The sequence below is a fragment of the Geotrypetes seraphini genome, chromosome 4, assembly GCF_902459505.1.
Source record: "Geotrypetes seraphini chromosome 4, aGeoSer1.1, whole genome shotgun sequence".
NCBI classification, from domain to species: domain Eukaryota; kingdom Metazoa; phylum Chordata; class Amphibia; order Gymnophiona; family Dermophiidae; genus Geotrypetes; species Geotrypetes seraphini.
The window spans coordinates 170881227-170899631 of NC_047087.1; the positions used below are offsets into that span (position 1 = coordinate 170881227).

The 18405-nt window shown below is 42.7% G+C and overlaps 1 protein-coding gene across 1 annotated transcript in view; it reads left to right on the forward strand.

Moving 5' to 3' along the window:
- GLG1 (golgi glycoprotein 1) overlaps positions 1 to 18405 on the forward strand; it is a 403904-nt gene that overhangs the window by 377061 nt on the left and 8438 nt on the right. The window contains exon 26 of the mRNA XM_033941148.1: positions 8320 to 8483. Within this exon, the coding sequence (XP_033797039.1) occupies positions 8320 to 8483 (164 nt within the window). The remainder of the gene's footprint in view (positions 1 to 8319; positions 8484 to 18405) is intronic.

Genomic DNA, 18405 nt, shown 5'->3' on the forward strand with positions numbered 1-18405 from the left:
ATGTTTTGATTTTTTATCCCACCTAAAATGGTCATATAGCTTGGGCAATAAATATTTAAATAAAGTAGGTCTAGTTCTCTGTGGTTGGCTTCTTATTAGATTGGAAACCCATACAGAATAGCTGAGTGCATGACCTACAGGCACTGTTCTGACAACTGCTGCTGCTGCCACCATTGCTGCCTTCATGGTTTGTGTGAGGATAAGGCAGTAGTGGCCTGCTATTTTGATTTTTATTATCTAGTATCACATGAATTCTCTGTTTAAATATGGTAAAATGGTTTCATATTGGATAAAGGTATGAGAAGCATCTACAGAGAGCTCTGTATTTGTTGGCAGAACAGTGATTTCAGTTATTTGCTCTAATGTTTCAGGAAAAGAAGAGAGGTTGATAATGCTTTTCAATAAAGCAGTGGTAAGACCTCAGTTGGAATATTATGCCAATTTTAATAATGCTAAAAGAATAAAGGGTAAAGGTAATCCAGAAGAAGGTTGTTGAAATAGCATAGTCTGCACCAAAACCCCTATGAAATAAGACTAAAGTATGTAAACAGATATGAAAGACACATTTACATACCTTAAAGCCATAAATAAATATGGAGGATGCAAACATTTTTTTGACAGAGAAGGCTTTAACATTGAGATTATTGCACGTAAATTTTTTTTTTCCCCAAAATGGACATATGTGGTATGTTAGCTTTCTAACAACCAAGACTCCTGAGGAAGGTACTTCTTTAAGTACCAAAACGCTGACAGCATCGAGTCTCTTTATTTGCTAATAAAGATCCCATTTGGAAGCATCTTGTTTTCTCCATTGCTAAAGGGTGATTCAACTGATCTGTAGGGTTCCATAAAGAGCCTGGTGCATGGCCTCTAGTCTGACTATTTCTGCAGCAATTGGAAAACGTCCCTGAGTAAAATAGTCTTATGGTGCTAGATGTCAGCCATGGTTCCAGTTTAAACTGCAAGTGTATGAGGAAACTATGCCCCCCAATTTTTTTTTTGTTAATGAATGAACAGACTTTCTTTCAGAATAGAAGAGACGTTTCCAGTTCTCACCTCTTCCCTTTGGTCTGGCACTAGCACCCCACACTTTCACCAAGGTGATGGTAGTGGTTGCTGCCTAGCTCTGCATCCATACCTGGATGACTGGCTAATCAGAGCCCTGTTGTTGGAAGGAGAATGAGTAATGAATCAAGTGGTCCACGTTTTACAGAGCCTGGGCTGGATAGCGAATTTTTGCAAGAACCGTTCTAATCCCTGGAATCCCTGGGAATTCTATTCAACACAGCAGAAGGTCATGTTTATCTTCCAGAGGTACGCAGACAGAAGATTTGATCTCAGGTTAGAGATGATGGCCAGGTCAACCCCATCAGCTTGGCACTACTTCTAGGTGCTAATTTCCCTGGCAGCTACTATAGATGTGGCTCTTTGGACAAAGGCTCACATGTGTCCCCTTCAGAATGTGGTCTCTCTAGATGACATTCCCATGGACTCATGTATCCTTCAACAGCATCTCTTGGTGGCTCCATCTACAGTTGTTTTTGAAAGGCATTTCTTTCCACATAACCTCGTGGATTATACTGACAACAGATGCCAGCCTGTTCAGCTGGGGATGACATTGCAGCTGGCATCCAGTTCAGGTGCAGTGGTCAGCCTCCCAGAGAAAGTGGTCCATCAATAGACTGGAGCTTTGGGCCATTCATTTGGCATTAAAGAAGCTGGAGAAGAGTCTGGAGGGACAGGCAGTCTGAGTTTTCTCGGACAATACTACAGTGGGGTGTTTGTCAATCACCAAAGAGGCACCAAAAATGCTCAGATGCGTCTGGGAGCCCACTTGTTGCTCTGGGCAGAGCTCTATCCTCAAACGATTTCCACAGTGCATTTAGCAGAGTGGACAATGTCCAGGCCGATTATCTCAGCAGGCAGGCATTAGACCTAATAGAGTGGACATCATCTGCAAAAGCATTCCAGGCCATTGTTCGTCGCTGGGGCTGCCCAACTTTTGACCTGATAGCTATGACAAGCAGCAAGAAAGCTGACCATTTCTTCAGTTGAAGATCTGAGCCCGGAAGCGCAAGGCTGGATGCCCTAGTCCAGCCGTGGTCAAAGAATGAGCTCTTGTACATGTTTCTCCATGGCACATGATAGGGCAGATACTCCAGAATAACAAGCCACCCAGGGCACCAGATAGGCCACACCATCCGTGGTAAGTGGACTTGGTACTTCTACAGAGGAACAAATGTCTCAGACTACAGGTATATCCTGATCTTCTCTCTCAGGGCCCAGTGGTCAAAGAAGATCTGAATTGCTTTGGTCTTATGGCATAGTTCTTGAGCGCGTGGTGTTAGAACACAAAGAATACTCTTAGGTAGTTATTGCTACTCTTGAGTCAAAAAGCTATCTTACACAAAAGCATGGGAGACAGTTCAGTACTGATGCATGAAAGAAAGAGTGGAGCCATTTAATGCTCTGATATCAGTGGTGCTGGCTTTCCTCCAAGCGAGTCTTGACAAAGGCCTTGCAGTGATGTTGCTCAGGGTCCAAATGGCGGGCTTCTCGTGCTATAGAGCCTGAGACCACAAATTCCCATCCTGACATAGCCAGATTCCTGAAAGGGTGCTAAGGCTCAGACCACTGGTAAAATAACCGTTTCCATTGTGGAACCTTAATGTGGTCTTGCATTCAAGAGGCATCACTGATGGGTCTTACCATCAAGACCATTTTCCTCATGGCCATTAAGTCAGCGAGTGTTGAAGTTACAGGCACTGTTGTGAAAGCCCTTCCTCAGGATCATGAAGATAGGAGTTTCCTTGAACACAGTCCTGTCCTTTTAGCCAAAGGTTGTATCAGGTTTCCATTTCAATCAAGAAGTAAGATTACAGTACCAGCGTTCCAGTCTACAGGGTCAAAGTAAAATGACCAGATTCTGAGAAGCTGGATGTGAGGAGAGTTTTCCTGCATTATCTAGAGGTTTCTAATGAGTTCCAGCTGTCTGACCATTGGTTTGTGGTCACTAGTCAGGCTAGATGTGGCAGACTGGCGTCCAAGGCTACCATTTCAAGATGGATATGCATGGCCATCTCGTCAGCATATATTGCCTATGGCAAGTAGTTGCCAGTCTCCTTGAAGGTACATTCGACAAGAAGTGTGGCTTCTTTGTGGGCAGAAACGCAGGCAATTTTGCCTGAGGAGATTTGTAGGGCAGTAACTTCGTCTATGCTGCATACTTTCTCTAAGTTCAACAGAGTGCACATGGCAGCAGGGGAGGACACCGTCTTTGGGTCCTCAGGGTTGCACTGGAAAAAGAGATTAGGTTTTTACCTTGCTAATATCTTTTCTAGTAAATAGGTGTGTCGTTCTGGAATCCCGCCCTGACAGTTATTTCTCCAACTACTACTGTCTCAATTGGAAAGTTCAAGTCAAAACTAAGATTTCGATGTCAGTAAGATCTTAAGGGTATCTAGAATAATCTATTGCTATAACACATTAGGGAATGTTTGAGTTCCATAAATGTTTGTTTGGTATGATTATTTCGATGTTTAGATTGTTCAGTTACAATGCTTAACATTTTTGTTATACTTATAGCAGGAATGGAAAGTATGCAAGCAGATTTCCTGAGTTTTCAGACACTGGATCCAAGAGAGTGGTCTCTGTCTCAGGAGACCTTCAACAACATTGTACAGTGCTGGCGGTGACTAACATTCAATCTCATGGCATCAACCATGAGAAGGCCGCTTAGTTCTTCAGTCAAAGATATGAGCCAGGAAACGATGGCCTGGATGCTCTGGTCTAACCTTGGCCTCCAGCAGAGCTTCTGTATGTGTTTCCTCCATGGCCGATGATAGGAAGAGTCTCCCAAGGATAAGGACCCATGAGAGGGCAAGTAATTCTGGTTGCCCTGGACTGGCCCAGGCAGCTGTGGTACCAGATCTGGTGCATCTACAGAGGAGCAAGAGACTCATGCTTCTCTGTCTTCCAGGACTCCTTTCACAAGGCACCATTGTCCTGGAGGATCCAGATCACTTTGGTCTTAACGGCTTGGCACTTGAATGCAAAGCCTTAGTGTGCAAAGGCTATTCAGACTTGGTGATAACCACCCTGCAAGGATCTAAGAAGCAGTCCATTTTGGCAGCCTATACAAAGGCTCTGAAGTGTTTCCACAGCTGATGCAGTCAGAGAGAGACAGTTCCAACTAAGGCTTCTTAATTGCCATGGTCTTAGTCTTTCTTCAGGAGGGGCTAGATAAAGGCCTTGCGGTGGGTTCAGTCAAGGTCTTTTCTTCTTTAGAGGGCAGACCAAGCAGCAGACCTTGGCTTCTCATCCAGATGTGTCCAGATTTTTTAAGGAAGCATTGTACCTTCGCCCCCCCTGAGCGCCAGCCCTTTCTGTCTTGGAATCTTAATCTCGTCCTGTGGGCATTAGCTTGGGCAGGAGGCCTTACTCCTGGATTGAACAATCAAATCTGTGTTTTTAGTGGCCATAACTTCGCCCAGAAGAGTATTAGAATTGCAGGCTCTGTCCTGCAGGGAACCCTCAAGATTTCAGAGACTGGTGTCTCACTTCAAACAGTACCTTCCTTCTTACCAAAGATAGTTTCCAGTTTTCACGGAAACCACAAAGTGTGTTGCCTGGCCTTTTTGCCCTACTACTATTACTATTTATCATTTCTATAGTGCTGAAAGGCATACGCAGTGCTACACATTAGAGAATGAAATGGTGGCTGTTACCCGTGGCTAGCCGCGGGTAACAGCCGAAACGGGGAGAGAAAAATAGTGGTCACCGCGGGGATGAGGACAAGGCAGTGAAGTAAGGGAATGCGCGTGGTCATTGATTGTGCGGTCCAGCAGCCCCATCCCACTTGATCGCCACCTTCCAGCCATCTCCCTCCTCTTCACCTTATGTGGTGAATTTCATTTTTCTTCTCTCCCAGTGCCATGCTTTCCACAAGTCGCGCGCGGCTGCTTGAGTTGAATTTTTTCCTCTGATGCAACTTCCTGTTTCCAGTTCCGGAAAGCGTGCCGCTGAGAGAGAAGAAAAATTAAAATTTGCCACATAAGTTGAGGGGGAGGGAGGGAGCACCAAGGCAAAGTAATAAAACCTGAACCTGCCGGATTGTACTACCCTCTCCTTGCTTCCCACCCAGGCTGGCCCTGCACTGGAGCGCCCCCAGGTTGGGTTCGGTTCCACTTTCTGTCCTGCCTTCACTTTGCCATCTAATTGCAAAAGCCACACTACACTGAAAAGGCAGGGAGAGCGCGGCCTGGATCGGGATCACGCAAGGAAGGAGCCAAGGGCACTCCACAGGGGGAATTAGCAATGGCTCAACAGAGCCCTCCCTCCGACGTCAGCGCTGATATCGTGGAAGACTTCCGGTCGGCTGTGTGCTGCAGCAGGGCAGGTAGGGAAAAGAAGAAGAGCCTTGCGGCTCGAGTGCATCAAACCCCGCAGGATCCCCACGACCCTAGGGGGCGTCCCCACGGGATCCCCGTGACCCTAGGGGGCGTCCCCACGGGTGATATTCAGTATGTATCACTTTTTCTAGGATGAGTTTGCAAACTTAATTGTCAGATCTCGTAAAACCAATTAAAGCAACTGAGTTAGGCAGCAGTAGTGTGCCTTCTGCCTAATTTAACGGTGCCATTTATAAAATCTGGCCCTAAGTGTGTCATCTTAAATATTTGACTTCTTACAGCTAACTGCTCATTGTGTGACAGATTTTGACAGATTTGAATACCACTACTCTTCAGGTTTATTGGCTTTGACAGCCACTGTCAAAGCCAGTGGCAATCTAAATCCAGTAAATGACATCTTTACAAAAGAGTTTACAAGATCTTGAACTCTTGCTAGCTAGATTTGGCATTTAGTTGACAGATGTGAACTGTGTGATGGTTCTTTTTGAGTATGTCTAACAGAGGGCATGGGTGGTGTGTTAATATGACTTGATTTAATTAGGGATGCAGATTTAGTTTAACGTGGTTAACTCGCTAAATATTTAACATCAATTAATAAAATTAAGTGCAATTAATATTGAAGGCAGCATGTTCAGCTGATTGACACGGTCTGTGATCCAAAGATTGCAGGCTGCAGCCTGGAGGAGAAGAGAGAGAGATACCCATTCCTTGGGATGAGGGATGGAGAGGGGGAAAAATGTTGCACCCGATTGGGGGGGAAGAAGGGGTAAAGAAGAAAGCCACCAAATTGGGAGGTAGGAAGGAAGTAAAACCAGGGAAGGGAAAGGAGGGATGCCTAATCACAGGGGAGAGAAGGGAAGCAGAGGAGAGAATAGAGATGCCAAACCACAGGGGTAGGGGTGATAGAGATGGAAGGGAAAGAGACAGGGATGCCAGACCATGGGCTGGGGTTCAGAGGGAAAAAAGGAAGGAAAGCAGAGAGAGATGCCAGAGTATGGGGAGGAGGAAGAAGGGAATGAGACAGATGCCAGACCATGGGGTGGGGCAGTGGCATACCAAGGGCAATGGATGGAAGAGGTAGAGAAAGAAAGGGAAGATGTTTGATGGAAGGGAAGGGCAGAGAAAGAGGACAGATGCTGGATGAAGGGAAAGAGTTGCTACCTTGAAGGGGGGGGGTCAATGAGAGAGAGGGATGATGTATGGGGGGCAAGGAGAGGGAAAGAAGCGCTGGACTCAGAGCAAGGAGGGAGTGAGGCGCTGCATTGAGGAGAGGGTGAGCAAGGAGGGAGAGGTGCTGCATAGGGGGTATGAGGGAAGAAAGAAGCGCTGGATGGGGGCATGGAGGACAAGAGGTGCTGCATCAGGGGGCAAGGAAGGAAAGAGATATTGAACTCAGGGTGGGGAGGGAAGAAAAGAGAGAGATCCAATGAGGGGACTGAAGACGAGAAGGGGAAAACTGGATGTACAGAGGTAGGAAGAGAGATACTTGATATGAGGAATGAGTGGGGAAAAGAAAAGAGGAGACTTACTAGCATGGAGGCAAGAGAAAGCAGAGACCAGAATAGAGCTGCGAGAGTGAGTACAGAGAGAGGAAATGGGGGACTAGGTAGTAGATGCAAGATAGAGAGGAAATTACCGATAAACAAGTAGTTTGTGCCTGATTTCATGAATTTGTTTATTGTATTTTCTTTAAAAGTACAGTGGTGCCTCGCATAACGGACGCCTCGCACAGCGAACGCTGCGCATAACGAACTTTTTGTCTTGCTCCCTATAACGAACTTCGTTTCACACAACGAAGTCGCCCGAGGGGCCCGGGGGGGGGGGGGGGCGGAACTACTCTCGCCGCTTCCTAATGTGAGCCGGGAACAGCAGCACCCTCCTGTCTGAATGCAGTGTTCCATCATCTCCCTCCACCTTACCTTAGATGCCGAGTTTTCCGGCTTTCTTTTTCGGCCAGCCACACACTTTCAAAGAGCAGCACATGCGCGCATGCTCTGTTGTTCAATCTTCTCCTCTGACGCAACCGGAAACCGGAAGTTGCAGGAGAGGAGAACATTGATCAACTTCAGCAGCTGCGCGTGCACAGCTTTTTGAAAGCGTGCGGCTGGGTGAAAAAGAAAGCTGGCAAACTCTGCATATAAGGTGAGGTGGAGGGAGGGAAATGTAGGGCTGCAGAACGAATTATTTTGTTTTACATGTATTCTTATGGGAAAACGCGTTTCACACAACGAACGTTTCACATAACAAACTTGCTCCTGGAACGGATTAAGTTCGTTGTGTGAGGCACTACTGTATCTTACATATTAATCATGATTTAATTGCTAACACACATCATGATTAATCATGATTAGAATTTTTTTTTTCCAATTCTTTATTCATTTTTCATCTTCCATCAAGTACACAATATTACATCAATTGAATCATACACATCACATGAGATTCTTTCTATTATCATCTTAAATATATAAATTATCTCCCATCCCACCCACTCTTTTCACAGATATTATAATCAAAAATTAACATACATGTGCTATAGTCATAGATATTGATTAAATCTATATTATAACTATATACCACCCCCTCCCCTAATTATAATTATGCTTTCAATGGCATCTAATCATTACAATAAGTTGTCAATGGCCCCCAAATCTTCTTAAAGTTATTATAATTCCCCTATGATTTAAAATTTTTAATCTTCCTGGAGTCCTGGATTTTATATTTACATATATACTGCAACTCTACAATTCAAAGCAGTTAACACTTTGTACATACATAATTTTAGAATTACCAAAACCATGAGGCCATCAGGTAATCCTGAACAGTTCTTTAGTCTGATGCAGAGATCTTGTAACCCTGTGGATACTAACTTTTCTTTTGTTTCCAATCTCTTCCTCTTATGTGCTTTAAGGTGGCTCCAGCTGAAGGATTTTCTGACCTGGCCCTTCAAGTTATGAATTCACCATCCAAAAATTACATTCTGTCGGTGATTTCGCTGGGAATATGTGTTCTGTTCCTGATTGGCCTGCTGTGTGGACGTATCACCAAACGAGTGACACGAGAGCTGAAGGACAGGTAGAGCCTGGATTTCTCTCCCTTCCCATCTGAGAGTTGCCTGCCCAGTGCCTGGTTTGTACAGCTCTCCTGTATAGTCTGACTCCTTCCATTCACCTCTGTCTGTAAGAAAAAAATCCCAACCAACCAACTAGAACAGCCATAGCGGGTGATGGCTTACTTCTCTTTTTGGATCTTGTTCATGGCATCTTCATTCTTTAACAGAGCAAGCTTGTGTTCAGGGTTGGTCGTTCCAATATATGAGTTACACCCCTCACAGTTCCCCCTCTATAGATACAACTCTTTACCATTGCTGGTGGAACTGTCTTCGTTCCCAGAATTAGACTGGACTTGCAACTAACCTGTTATAAGGGAACCATGATATATGATGATTAACAGATGCTGAAAGGAGTAAATACATTCGCATTGGACATATTCTACAGTTGAATAGTACCCTTGCCAAGCAGTGGGAGTCTGCTACCAGAACTGTTTCTGAAGCTGTAAAACCAACTTGAATGAAAGTTTGCTATCATATTTGGGGAAAAAATACTATTGTAAGCACAGGTGACAAGGTATATGCCTGTGTGGTCACCGGAACCCTTGAACATTAATTTGTGCATAGGTTTAATTGAGATGGTTCGGGATATAACCTCTTAATGCTTAGTAGTTGATAAGAGCTGAGTTTGAGGAAGGGGATGTAGTTGTCTTGCAGCTTGCTTTCCATATCAGTTTCATCTTCAAAGTTAAGGTAAGAGACAGCACAATAAATTAGGTACTTCTGTGCTTCCATCTTAAAGACTATTGCTGTTGCTTCAAATGAGATGTTTCCTGAAAGATGTGAGCTGTCTCCCTTTCCCATCCAGAATGAAGCAAAATCTTGAGTGCCATCAGATATCCACATTTGCCACTATAATCTAGAACAGAGGGCAAGGGGGAAAAAAAGCTATGCCTGGAAGAGTATTCCAGGAAATGTAAAATTCTGGTGATTTCGTTAAAATGCACCAAAGTCAGGCAGGAACTAATTTGGGTGTTTGCAGTGGAGAATTGATTATTGTAGTAGTCATTTTGATTTTGTTTTTATCATCTTTAAAGTTAGTAATGTGTTGAACTTAATTACCTGAAGCTTATCAATTAGTCTGAAGATGGCTTAGTCTTTCAAATACTTTGAATATTGTGTTTTAAGGGCTTTGCTAACACCACTTTCAGCTTTATTAGAACTTTAAATATTTACTAGGGGCTGAACATTGAGACCTCAATGGAAGTGGTGGCTACACCAGAGAAAATCAAATAGAAGCCTCCTAATATGTATACAATTGTGATGCTTCAGTAGTCAAAAACTTGATCAGCAGTCATAGTTTGTGAATCCTTGCAGGGGACTCTATAGCTCTGTCCAGAAAGGAGAATTTTTTTTGAAATTAATGAAGGTGAAGGGGATTTTTTTTTTTTTTTTTTTAATACAAAAATTGGAGGGGCAGAGGGAGATTTAGTGATTTTTTTAAAATTGTATTTTAACATAATTAGAATTCTAATGCGTACAAGTATAAGGGAATTGCTGAAGGGGAAGTATAATTTGTTAGTCTTTTAATTGCTAGTTGATTATGATCTGTTTGGAAATGATATCTGTATTCCAGGGTCTCTTCAGGAATATGAAAAATGGAGCCTAGGCTTGTCCAAAAAAATTACTATTATGCCCTGAGAGCACAAATGAATGGGCTAAAATGTAGTGGCAAGGTCTCAAGTTGACATATATAGCAGTATATCTATTTCATTCTAATTAATGAGTTAGGCATGTCATCCAGTCAAGTTCTGAAGTGTTTTCTGTATGTGACTGGTTTCTATTGCAATAGACCAGTGTCTCACAAACTTTGCCAAGCCGCAACACACAAAATGTGGTGGCCACAGCTCGAGGAATTAAGAAGTGCGCAGATGTTGACACAGTGATGTCACATGCATGTGTGATGTCATCATGTCAATGTCTGCATATGCATGAAGGACCTCCAGACAGGGCCCTGAGATGCCAGTGTGGGGTGCTGGAAGGGAAGATGCACGGAAAGGAGAGGTGCTGGTATCGGCTGATTGCCTACAAGATATGCATATCCTGTAGGCACTTAGCCGGTACTGGCATGCCTCTGAGATCTCACAGCACATCTGGAATCTCGGGTGACACACTAGTTTACGATACACTGCAATAGACAAAACTTATAAAATCTTTTCATACTTTGTTCCAGTAAGAAACACAGGCTAGTAGACAAACTGGTGGAAGGCTTCCTAAAGAGAATCCATTGTTTTAAATCTTGACTGAGCTGTAGGATCTGGAGACCTCTAGTGTATCCAGAAGAGCATTTTGACAAACCCAAATTACCTGAATTTCATTCATAGGCAGTGCTCAGTCCTTTAAGAAAACTAATGCCTTAGCATTCTGGAGGAGGGGTTCATTGTACATCAATGCTTAGATGTACACAGTGCTATTCACATAAGAGAATTCTTACCCCACAGAGCTTACAGTCTAAGGACACCATCAATTAGGGAGTTTCATTTATTATGAGAAAAGATTAAAAATGAGCATAAAATAAGAGATTAAGATTTAATAGCAGTGCTTAAGATTTATCCTTATATGAAAGCTTACTAAGCTTATTTCCCACTCCCTTTTGTTTAGGGCATATCCAGTTTTAGTTTGATTCATGTAATAAAGCACCACCCTCTTGGGCCCCTTTTTTATTTTTCTTTTAGAAATTTTAAACATTTGCTAAGCACATTGTCTGTGGTTTTACAAAATAAGGTGATTTTCATTATATCCATTCATACCAGCTCTTTTTAAGCTAGAGGTTCAAGCTAGGCCAAGTTGTGGCATGTTCACCCAAGGTGATACATTCAGCTGCAGTTTTTAAGTAAAAAGGGAACTTGCAGACCTTTTTTTAGCTAGACTTATCTTAGTGTAAATGGGTGATTTTTTTTTTTTTACTTGAACATGGCAGATTGACTTATCTAGCATGTGGACCCAGATTCTGTAAACGGTGCTGTTATCAGCGGCCACCTTAAAAATCACATGTCAATCATGCAACAGTGCCATTTACAGCATCACGGCTGCCTGAAAAGTAGGCGCCAGAAATGTAGGCCATTGTTTTCAAGGCCTACATTTCTGGCACCTATCTTTCATGAGAATCGCATCCATGTAGGTGTCTTATGATGCCTAACACCACTTCCAGTGTTAACCATGTCTGCAGTGGCATTAGGCATCATAAGGTGCTTCCATAGGCGTGACAACGGTACTGTTTTTGGAGGTGTCCTTGGCTGCCTATATATTTTTTATGGCACTTTAATTAGTTTTTAATAAGCACAGCCAATTAATGCGTCGATTAAACCAATTAAAGCCAATTAAATTAGGTGGTGGAAAGGTGCCTACTGCTGTCTAACTTAGGACACTGTTTTTAGAATCAGGCCCATGAAGTTTTTCTCTAGGAAACATTCATCCACTGTTTGGTATGCCTACTTGCCCTTTGGAATGGCTTCCACATGCTTTAGGTAATCAAAAAACTGATACAGTCAAACCTCGGTTTTCGAGTAACGTGGTTTGCGAGTATTTTGCAAGCCGAGCAAAACACTCCCGCAAACCTTAACTCGCAAAACGAGCACTGTCCCGATAAACGAGCACCCCCCCCCCCCCCCCCCCGCTCAAACTGGCATTGCACCCCCCCCCTCCGAGAACCGGCATCGCACTCCCATGCTGTAAGCGGCATCCGCCCGCCCGAACAAGCTCCTTACCCTATCTGCTGCGTGCCGGTGCCAGTTAAGGAAAGATCCCGCCTCTTGCCTGGGCTGGGCCTTGAGCATCTGTGCATGCTCAAGGCCTTCTGGCTCTCGAACTCTCTGATAACCATTGTAACCAAGGATAAAAAAAACAGCAACATGACACATACTACTCAGGGTACATATAAATAGCATACGTCCAAAGAACAGAAAGGAAACACCAGAGCATATATACACAAGGAAGGACAAATGAAGGGCACATTTACTTAGAAAAAGGAGATACAAGATGGAGACACAGCAGAAGCAACATTAGTATGCTAGACACACTATGTGAAGAGGTAATTACAAGCATGCATACCCTTCTTGAAATCTGTAAGGGCTCACATGGACACATTGCTGGTCTTGCACAGCAGTTCCAGACTTTGATTGGTTTTGTTTCTATAATCTGTTTATAGGCATGCGAAGATTGCTTGGGTTTTCACATGAATTCCTCTGGAACTGAATCATACCAATAAATACTGTAGAGGTTGAAGTGTGGCCAGCTAGCATATTTGGCTTCTTGCCCTTTTATCATGATACTTGTATGCAATATTTCCTCTAAGCCAGGGATCTCAAAGTCCCTCCTTGAGGGCCGGGTTTTCAGGATTTCCCCAATGAATATGTATTGAAAGCAGTGCATGCACATAGATCTCATGCATATTCATTGGGGAAATCCTAAAAACCCGACTGGATTGCAGCCCTCAGGGAGGGACTTTGAGACCCCTGCTCTAAGCTGTGCAGGAGTCCTCCAACTACCTGGCTGCTAGTGTGATGGTGCTTTAATGCTGTTTTCTCAGTCACTAAGAACAAGCAAGTTCTGTAGAACTTGCCTTTCACTTGCTATTGGAAATTAGATTGAAACAGGATCGTCACTGGCAGGAATATAGGTAGAGGACTCCTGCACAACTCAGAGGGAACATTGGCTGTAGTATGTATACTCTTTTCCCAAAATTAATTAGGCATGTGCATAGGGAAATAAGGCACCTAATGCATTCCACAATTTGGAGCAAGGTAGACATGAAATGCTTCATCATATGCTCGCTATCACTCAATTCAGTGTTATATTTTCTCTCACATGGTCTCTCTATCAGCTCCAAATAGAAATATTTTGGCAGCCTTTCTGAGTTTCCTCTGTGTCCATCCTCAGAGTTGATGACTCAGGACCTCAGTGAATGTAGCTTTGGTCAAGGTTTGAAAATCATTTGAAAGCCATGAGTACAGTGGAAATTTAGTTGTGAATTTTGAACAAAATTGTAAAAATTAGTTGTGTATGTATGATCGATGCAGTGCAGGCATTGGCTGAGCAAGGAATGCCCCAAAACTTGCAAGTTCATCTAAGTTTGAATTTTGCCTGACTTGGCTACTCAAGTTAGCCACCTGCAAATGAATTTATTTTTTAGTGGCATTTGCTCCCTACTCATCCAAGTCTATCTGGCTTTATTAGATCAGCTTTGAGATTTTGCTTTACAAAAGAATTAATCTGTCATAGTCGTCTTCATGATGGCTTTACACGGGGTAAGGAGAAGCTTGTGAGATAAACTCCTGTGCTGTTTTGTCAATGGATAACAAATCTGATTTGTCAAAAGCTATGCTGAAGATGTGTTTTTCATACTCTGATGCAGTGAAAGGACTAGGGTACTTATTGGGGTGTCAGAGAGGAAACATTTATTTAAATATTAATGGATGCATGTGTATATGTGTACCTTAGTACATTCTTTGACAAGATAAACCAACCTGAAATGTCTTCAAAGAAAGTCCCATTATATGTATGAATAACAGGACTTCTCTGATGGCGTGTTTAGTTTTTGGCATTTTTCCACAATTTGTTGCAAAAACAAACTAACTCATGGCACAAACGTTTTATTTAAAATATCACAACATGGGTGTCATTCAACAAATCTCAGTAATTGTAGCCTAGAGGAACTGTTCATCTGTAAAGAAGAAACACTAATATAAATTAAATCTATAATGCATGTCTTCCTCTTTTTCAGTGTTCTCATTTAATAGAGCATGCAGACTAATTTCATCTTTATATTTTGGTGCTGCCAATACATTTTACATGTTCATAAGCCTTTAGGACTTATTTCTATTTTTGTTCTATTAATTGAATTTATATGTTTCTTTTCCTCTTATCTTAGTTAAGAAAGTTTTATTTCATCTAGATGTAGGAAGCAAGCTAATATCTTCAAAGCTGCCAAAAACTTGAATGTGTGTTAAACAGATCTATGTTTTCGGGGTGGAGGATTAAGCATTTAAAGCTTTCTCTTCTCTTTAAACTTGTAGAATTACCCTGATTATGCCTGAATCTATGTGCTCAACAAAACATCCGATAGCCTATTTTTGCTCAGAGTTTATTATTTTTATTCCACTTTTATCCAAAGTGGATTACAAATATTACATACATAATAAAGCACTTAATGAAATCTCAACATACAAATATCTCATTCATAAAACTATCAAAACATCTCAAAAATTATGCTGTAAAAAGGGGTAAAACTAAAAGTCAATACTTAAATCAAAATCTGTATGTTAAGTGGCATATTTCATCTGACAAAAAGATGTTTTTTCAACATTTTCTTAGATTGATGAAAATCTTTCTGTTGCTGAACTGATAGTCTGTTCCATTCTGATGGTCCAGCACATGAAACACACTTTTTCTTATAAGTTCATAGTGCAGATATTTCTGAGTAGGAGCAACCAACTCAGATTGAGTTGAGGAACACAGGGATCTTGACGGTACCAAGCAGTCTTGCAAATACTTGGGTGACACTTGATTAAGACTCAAATAAACCAGGGTTGTTATACCGCTCAATCAGACTTCTGAGCGCTGTACAAAAATAAAAACAGTAAACTTCATACATTTACAAGAATCAAGGTTAACAACTGCATGACATATGATAACAGGGGAGGTTAGTAAACAAAAGACTACAATCTATGACAGACAGAAACGAACGGTAAAAAGGGGAGAACTACAATATTTGATAGGAAAGAAGAACAAATCGGGGGTGAACAATAGGTGAGGAAGTAAATTTTTCAAGAAAAAGTAAAAAAATTAAGATTTTAAGAATTTAGCCCTTATAAGGGTAGTTAAGTTTTAAAGGTGTCCTGGAATTGAAATGTTTTTAATTTTGCCTTAAAGTGAGATAAAGATTTTTCTTTCCATAGATAATTGGGTATGGAATTCCAGAGGGATGGTGCGGATACTGCAAAGTTATTTGATCTCATAGTGTTTATATGCTTTAGAGATGGGATTATGAGGAGATTCTGAGTCATAGACGGAGGGCTTTTAGAAGAATAGTAGGGAATGACCAGAATATTGCTGTAAAATGTTTGGTAACATACTCAAATCTATTAATCCCACATAACAAACATATTATGGAGTTTTGTGCCACTTGTAAAGCATGTTGCTTGCAACTTCAGGAACACAATATTATCCCAGGACAAGCAGGCAGCCTATTCTCACATATGGGTGACGTCACCGACGGAGCCATGATGCGGAAGCCTCGCAAGCAGACTTGCTTGTAGAAACTAGAAGTTTAGAGTCAGCCGCACCGCGCATACGCGAGTGCCTTCCCGCCCAGCACAGGGTGCGTCTCCTCAGTTCTCCACGGAGCCGAGAAGTCCGTCTTAGACTCTCTGCTTTAACTTACTTACTTCGTGCCTTCTCTCACCACAGTTTGTGCTATTTTTCTTCACGAATCGCTGCATTTATTTTACTTTCTTTTATTTCTAGTTTTAAAAAAAAATTTTCTTTCTTCCATTTGGCTGTCGGGGCAGGCCGCTTGGCCGCAGCTCAGGGGCCGACCTATGTCCCGGCCAACAACAGGCTTTAAGAAGTGTAGCCAGTGTAAGCGTGTGATTTCTCTCACAGACCCACACAATAGGTGCCTCAAGTGCCTTGGGCCAGACCATCATCCGAAGTCATGCGAGCGCTGTGCTATTCTTCAACCTTGAGCCCTTAAACGTTGTCTACTTTCAGTGGAGAAGCTCTTTGGGATGAATTCGACCTCTTCCTCGACTCCGAAGCTGACCTCGGCCTCACCCTCAACCGAGGATTCTCCTGCCTCCACTGCTTCTACCTCAAGCCTCATCAGACCTTCTTCATTTGCAGCAGCTCTTTCCTCGACGACGTCTGCTGTATCTTCCCCTGTATCCTCAGGTCAGATATCTCCATAAACAGTTCCATCGGTGCTGCTTAAGGTCCCTAAGACTTCCAAGTCGAAGCACATTTCCACTGCCTCTGGAACTTCCAGCCAAAGCAGGTGGTCTGGTTTCAAACGCGGATCCATCCTTTCCGGCTTCTTTCCAGACCATGTTAGAGAAGCAATTCATCCAGTTCCTCACTAATATGGGACCGAAGCTTGCTACTCTAATCCAGCCTGGGCATCCTGCAGACTCCCGCGAGGTTGAATCTCTTCCTGTGCCTCGGTCTGAGCCTACACACTCTATGCAGGGAGCAGAGTCTCTGCGAGTGTCTGGTCTGGCATCTATGCACTTAAGCAAGGAGCAGATTATTTGCAAGTGCCTTGACAGGAATCCTCACACTCCATACAAGGAGTAGAGTCTTTGGAAGTACATCGAGGTTCCTCCATCAAACCTCTGGAGCTTCGATCCACAGCTTCCAGCCCCATCCATTCCTTGTTGCCATCGACTGGAGCCATCTCCGGGGCAAAGTCTCCTCGAACTTCGAGATCTGCTTCCAAGCACCGTTCTCACCGACGTTCGAGGCCTTCATCAAGGCATACTTCCAGGCATAGCTCTTCTTCCAAGGAGCATCCTTCTACTAAGCCTTGATCTACACCTTCTAGTTCTAATAGACCACTGACTCCTCGATCGAGTCTCCACTTCCAAACCTCAAGGATTCAGCGGTTTCGATTGCTTTATCTAAGTCTCCTTATTCTTTTGATGCCTTTTTTCCAGCCGAAGCCTCATCTTCGACCCAGGCTGTCTCGACGACCTTGAGTCCTTCTCGAGGCAAGGCATTGGCGGATCAGCTGTCTTTCTCCTCTTTTCTTCGTCAGATGGCTATTGACTTGGACCTTTAATTGGATGCTGGTTCCAAATATTCTAAGGAATATCTCGAAGTCATGCATCTGCCTCAACCTCCAGCAGAGTCACTTAAGCTTCCTCTTCATAAGCTTTTGTCTCAGACTTTTACCAGATGCCTGGAGACTCCTTGTGCAATTCCAGCTGTTCCAGGCAAATTGGACTCCAGATAAAAAAACTCTCCATTGCAAAGGATTTGAGAATTCAAAATTATCTCACCAATCCCTACTTGTGGAGTCATCCTTGAAGAGGACCCATCCTTCCAAGGTTTATGCTACCGTTCTTCCTGGAAGGGAAGGGAAAACTATGGACAGATTCGGACGTTGCATCTATCAAAATGCCATGATGTCCTCTAAAGTCCTTAATTACAATTTCCATTTTATCACTTATTTTGAGTTCCTCATTGCTCTTTTGCCTAAATTTATCACTTATTTAGATACTCAAAAGCACTTTGAATTTTAAGAAGTCATCGCTTCTCTATCACAACTCAGATTACATCTACTTCAGTCTTCTTACGATGCCTTTGAGTTGTCTGCCAGAGCGGCTGCTTTTTCTGTAGCAATGCGCCACTTTGCTTGGCTTCATACCATTGACATGGATCCTAATCTTCAGGACCGCTTGGCTAATATTCCTTGTGCAGGCAATGACCTCTTTGATGAATCTATTGCGGCAGCCACCAAGAAATTGTCTGAGCATGAAAAATCCTTTGTTTCTATTGTGTCATTCCATGTCAAGTGATCAGATTCTTGGAAAGTGCCCTGCATGACCATCACGGATTTTGATGAATCTTCATATGCAGAGTCCACCATGTCTCAAACGAACTTTGGTAAAGTTTTAGTTTTGCCTGTGGAATATTTGAGGAGATATAGCCATTTGTTTGACCCCATACCGCAATGAAATACAGTACGACAATGACATTCTGACAACTTTGAGACACAATATCTCCCGAGCTGTGTTTCCAAAAAAACTGAAACTTAGCTACCCTGCACAACTTTTGGAGCTCTATTCAGTGCTACCAATAATAATTTTTGTCGAGCACTGAGTGAATGGCTGAATTACAGTAAACTTGGCCGAAAAAATTAGTGCTCCAAAAAAAGTCAAAGTTTGACAT